The sequence below is a fragment of the Sinocyclocheilus grahami genome, unplaced genomic scaffold (assembly GCF_001515645.1).
Source record: "Sinocyclocheilus grahami isolate Dianchi unplaced genomic scaffold, SAMN03320097.WGS_v1.1 scaffold2314.1, whole genome shotgun sequence".
Classification (NCBI taxonomy): domain Eukaryota; kingdom Metazoa; phylum Chordata; class Actinopteri; order Cypriniformes; family Cyprinidae; genus Sinocyclocheilus; species Sinocyclocheilus grahami.
In genome coordinates, this window is record NW_015507493.1 from 12430 (window position 1) to 18672 (window position 6243).

General features: G+C 36.1%; 1 protein-coding gene across 1 annotated transcript in view; it reads left to right on the forward strand.

Moving 5' to 3' along the window:
• Nucleotides 1-6243, forward strand: part of LOC107574708 (cytoskeleton-associated protein 2-like) — a 17213-nt gene that overhangs the window by 8696 nt on the left and 2274 nt on the right. Inside the window, 3 exon segments of the mRNA XM_016261153.1 lie at nt 641-796; nt 1896-1982; nt 5048-5169. Of these exon segments, the coding sequence (XP_016116639.1) occupies nt 641-796; nt 1896-1982; nt 5048-5169 (365 nt within the window).

Genomic DNA, 6243 nt, shown 5'->3' on the forward strand with positions numbered 1-6243 from the left:
TTTTATGTATAGTTTCACAAAATTGAAGTCAAACCATTCTGTTTTTGCTTCAGATTTCGAAATGATACAACCTAATTTAGATTAAAAACTGCTGGTGTTGCATGTATGCAGCATCTTTGTTTGGATTGTGATTAAAATGCAGCGGTTGCCTCTAATGTTAAATGTTAAGAGCACAGACAAAGCCTTAGTTTGTTTATATGAAGAGATTTATTTTATGTGTGTTATTTATTTGATTTGGGGCTTGTTTTAAAATTTCAATTTAGTTTTGTTATTTACATTTAAATTGTTATTTAGCAGACACTTTTATCCAAAGCGGCTTACAAATGAGAAGCAATCAAAACCAACAAAAGAGCAATAATATGCAAGTGCTATATTAGTATATTATTATAGTGTTATATTTAAATTTCACAAAGAAACGTGCAGAGTTTTGTCCAAGCAATAATAAAAGGACACATTTAATTTATTTGTCTTAAATCTCATTTTGTAAAAACAAAATCGTGAGTTGAGTGAATCGTTACATCCCTACTTTTAAGCTTTTCTGGAGCTGTACAGCACGTGTTGCATTTTACTCCAGAAGGTTTTTTAGGTCGGGATGATGCTTCCCTCTCTCTGGTGCTCACTGATCTGATGCTGTTGACAGGGTTTCCCAGCGGAGCGGGTCAGAGATGTGCTGTCTCGGGTGCCAGTGGCACAGAAGTTTGCTAAATACTGGATCTGCCAGGCCAGACTAATGGAAAGAGCGGGAAACCTGGAGGTGCTGCCCATGTTTCAGGAGGCCATCCGTGTGGTGAGAGAGGTCAGTCTCTCTTTAGCTCCCACAAATACGTGTTTTCTTCCCTTGATGTTATTTGCTCGTTTGCTTCGGTTTAGTCCGGAAATCCGAGAAGCCTCAGAAGAGTTATTAGACTTCCCCCGGTTTCACAGACTAGTCCCAGACTAAAATGTAAGTCTGAGCGGTTTCAACTGAAAGGAACTTGCACTGACTGATCGTAAAATATACCAGTGCCTTTGTTTTGGCTCAAGATGCACACCAGAAATGTTTTTTTTCTAAGCATGTTTATAAAAATTGCTTAAATGTCTTAATTGAACTATGGCCTAGTCCTGGCTTAGCCTAAGCCGCGTCTGTGAAACCAGGCCTTTGTTTTGTTTTTTATGATCAATTATATTAAATGTTATGATGCGTTACCATGTTTTATTTAAAAATAATAATTTAAGAGTGAATGTAATGCTTTTATTGATTTTTATTTTGTTTTTCAAAGTGCTGTCAAACGATTAATAGCATCCAAAACAAAAGTTTTTGTTTACATAATGTGTGTGTGTGTGTGTGTGTACCGTTCTATAAATACACACACATACAATATATATTTTGAAAATATTTATGTATATAAATTTATATTCATTAGTGCTGTTAAACGATTAATCGCATACAAAATAAGGATTTTTTGCATAATATATATGTGTGTGTTCTGTGTATATTTATGTGTATATATAAATACAAACACGCATAGTATATATTTTGAAAATATTTATATTCAAATAATTTGTATTATAAATATATTTAATATATAAACATAACATATTTTTCTGAAATACATGCATGTGTGTGTATTTATGTATACATAATAAATATACACAGAACACACACACACACACACATTATGTACATAAAAACATTTATTTTGGATGCGATTAATCGTTTGGCAGCATTGTTTTTTTACTGTTATGATACAGCTGTTGTTTTTTTCTTAGAATGTAAGCTAATTCCTCTTCTTAGGCAAGAGCTTACAGTAACAGCAGATGACTGACTTTAGTGCGCGTGTAAAATTAAATCCAAATATCTCACAGCTTATGAGTAACCAATCTGTTTTCACTTATTGCGATATGTTTCGTAACAGCCAGTGGATGAGCTACGATCTGTGGTTTTTGAGATCCTTAAAAAGAGACAGATTCAAGGTAAAGGCATTCAATATTTTCGTCATCCAGTGGCATACACTACATTTTTTTAGCAATGACTTTTAACAAACTGTATGGCAGTGATTTTTAGTTTTACACTGCTGGTTTGAAATTCATACTTTTTAATATAGTTGATAGATGTCTCTTATGTTCAACGAAGGCTGCATTTTATCAAAAATACAGTGTTTAATAAAACATTACTGCAATAAAAAAACAAAACTATTTTCTACTTGAATCTCAGTTAAACTGTAAGCAGCACAACTGTTTTCAACATTGATTGTTGAGCATTAAATCAGAATATTAGGATGATTAGAATGCAATCACAGGAATAAATTACATTTTAAAATGTAATTTATTCCTGTGATTGCATTCTAATCATCCTAATATTCTGATTTAATGCTCAACAATCAATGTTGAAAACAGTTGTGCTGCTTACAGTTTAACTGAGATTCAAGTAGAAAATAGTTTTGTTTTTTTATTGCAGTAATGTTTTATTAAACACTGTATTTTTGATAAAATGCAGCCTTCGTTGAACATAAGAGACATCTATCAACTATATTAAAAAGTATGAATTTCAAACCAGCAGTGTAAAACTAAAAATCACTGCCATACAGTTTGTTAAAAGTCATTGCTAAAAAAATGTAGTGTATGCCACTGGATGACGAAAATATTGAATGCCTTTACCTTGAATCTGTCTCTTTTTAAGGATCTCAAAAACCACAGATCGTAGCATAATAAATATACACAGAACACACACACACACACACATTATGTACATAAAAACATTTATTTTGGATGCGATTAATCGTTTGGCAGCATTGTTTTTTTACTGTTATGATACAGCTGTTGTTTTTTTCTTAGAATGTAAGCTAATTCCTCTTCTTAGGCAAGAGCTTACAGTAACAGCAGATGACTGACTTTAGTGCGCGTGTAAAATTAAATCCAAATATCTCACAGCTTATGAGTAACCAATCTGTTTTCACTTATTGCGATATGTTTCGTAACAGCCAGTGGATGAGCTACGATCTGTGGTTTTTGAGATCCTTAAAAAGAGACAGATTCAAGGTAAAGGCATTCAATATTTTCGTCATCCAGTGGCATACACTACATTTTTTTAGCAATGACTTTTAACAAACTGTATGGCAGTGATTTTTAGTTTTACACTGCTGGTTTGAAATTCATACTTTTTAATATAGTTGATAGATGTCTCTTATGTTCAACGAAGGCTGCATTTTATCAAAAATACAGTGTTTAATAAAACATTACTGCAATAAAAAAACAAAACTATTTTCTACTTGAATCTCAGTTAAACTGTAAGCAGCACAACTGTTTTCAACATTGATTGTTGAGCATTAAATCAGAATATTAGGATGATTAGAATGCAATCACAGGAATAAATTACATTTTAAAATGTAATTTAAAAAAATGTGTTTCCTAATATTACTGTTTTTATTGTATTTTTAATTAAATAAATTCAGCATTGGTGGGCATAAGTGATGTCTTTTAAAAACACAAAAAAACTAATCAAGTTATTATTAATAATAATAAAATAACTAGAAAAAGATTGTCAAGACAAACTTTAGGTTGGCTTGAGAAAGCCTAGCCTGAAAGTTTAATGTAGTTGTAAAAGCCTGAAGTTTGAAAATTTAGATAGATATGATTAGCACGTTTTTAATTTGATTGGCTTGTTACTAGCATATTGCTGGCATGATTAACATGTTACTAGAATGATTAGCTAGTTTCTAGCATATTGCTAGCATGATTAGCAAGTAACTAGCATGTTTTGCTAGCATGATTAACAAGTAACTAGTATGTTTTGCTAACATGATTAGCAAGTAACTAGCATGTTTTGCTAGCATGATTAACAAGTAACTAGCATGTTTTGCTAACATGATTAGCAAGTAAACAGCATGTTTTGCTAGCATGATTAACAAGTAACTAGCATGTTTTGCTAGCATGATTGGCAAGTAACTAACATGTTGCTAGCATGATTAGCATGCTACTAGAATGTCGTTAACATGCTAGCAAGTGACTAGCATGATTAACAAGTGATTAGCATGTTGTTAACATGTTGTTAACATGATTAACATTCTACTAGCATGCTGCTAGCATGTCTCTAGCATGATTAACATGTTTCTAGCATTTTGTTAACATGCTACTAGCATTTTGCTACCATGATTTCTCAAGCCAACCTAATAATAAAAACTGCTGGCATGATTAGCTAGTTGCTAGCATGATTAGCTACTTACTAGCATGTTGCTAGCATTATTAACAAGTAACTAACATATTTTGCTAGCATGATTAGCAAGTAACTAGCATGTTGCTAGCAACTAGTATGGCACTAGCATAATTAGCATGTTACTAACATGTTGTTAGCATTATTAGCAAGTGACTAGCATGATTAACATGTCGTTAGCATGTTTCTAGCATGTTGTTAACATGCTGCTAGCATGTTGCTAGCATGATTTCTCAAGCCAACCTAATAATAAAAACAAGCTACTAGCATATTGCTAGCATGATTAACAAGTAACTAACATGTTTTGCTAGCATGATTAGCATGATTAGTAGTAACTAGCATGTTGCTAGCAACTAGTATGGCACTAGCATGATTAGCATGTTGCTAGCATGTTGTTAGCATTATTAGCAAGTGACTAGCATGATTAACATGTCGTTAGCATGTTTCTAGCATGTTGTTAACATGCTGATAGCATGTTGCTAGCATGATTTCTCAAGCCAAACTAATAATAAAAACAAGCTACTAGCATATTGCTGGCATGATTAGCTAGTTGCTAGCATGATTAGCTAGTTACTATCATACTAATATGAGCACGGTTGGGTTTCTGAGTGTGTGTGTGTGTGTGTGTGTGTGTGTGTGACCGTCTGCTCTAGAATAGACTAAATTATTGTACAGCACGGTGCCTCAAAGAGTTTGTGCGTATATGAGTATATAAAGTAACAAACATATTTTGCTAGCAACTAGTATGGCACTAGCATGATTAGCATGTCGTTAGCATGTTTCTAGCATGATTTCTCAAGCCGACCTAATAATAAAAAAACAATTTAAATCATTCAGGTTTGTCTCTGATGCCAAAAGAGTGAAGCAGAAGAGACTGGAGCGTGTGATGAAGAGCACACCCCAAAACCCTTCAGTGCCCTCATATCTGGAGCGAGGGGAGACTCGTCTGTCGTCAAGTATAAAATCACAGCGACCCCAGGGTGAGACACCTGCACACTTACTAGGGCTGTCAAAAAAAATTAGATTTTCAAATATTCCTCCAATTTAAAATATAAATCCACATTCGAATGTTAGGCGTGCATCAGGCAGCTTATCAGCGGCACACGAGATGCGATGACGATGTGAGTGTCGTTGTATTTGAATGCTTTTGTTAGTCTATCCAGCTGAAGCCACTAGATGCGGCGCTGCTGCGTAGTTCATTACAAATATTGCGGGAACAGAGAACATCAATGCAGAGAAGATGTTGTTTACGTCAAAACTGAAACCAAGCCGTTCACACAGAACACATATTCTAGAGGGACATCTATCACCGCTGCACTCGCGTCTCGCACAAGAGAGACGCATGTTTAGAAAGCCATGTAAAATTAATACAACTTTAACTTAAAAAAAAAAAAACACGTCTTGAGACTTTATGGCAGTTTTTCGCATCCCACTGCATCCAAGACTGAGCGTTCAGGGGCAGCCTCCCTGGCTGGGTCGGGACAAGACAAATGTTCACAAACGGCCTCCATAGCCGTGACAGGACAGACAAAGCATTCCCAGACGACCTCCTTGGCCGGAACAGAACAGGCAGATCGTTCACTGACGACCTCCTTGGCCGGAACAAGACAGACAGAGAGTTCATAGGCGGCCTCCTTGGCCGGGACAGGACAGGCCGAGAGTTCATGGGCGGGCTCTGCAGCGGATGCCGCCACCTTTGGAGGTTCTGCAGTAGTGCCCTCAGGATACAGGGAGAGTTCGGCAAAGGTTTTTTTCGACCCTGACATGACAGGTCGAATGTGCGTTTCTAGGCGCCACCACCACGCAAGGAGCTGAAGCGAGCACCGCTGCTTCGGAAGGTTCTGCAGCATGTGCCGCCACCTTTGGAGAAACTGCAGCAGGCACCATCACTTCGGGGAACACAGCAGCGAGCACCACCACCTCAGGAGAGACTGTAGCTGTCAACTGTGACTTGACTGAACTCAGGAAAATCAGCTGTGACTTGACTGAACTCAGGAAGATCAGCTGTGACTTGACTGAACTCAGGAAGAACAACTGTGACTAGACTTGACTCA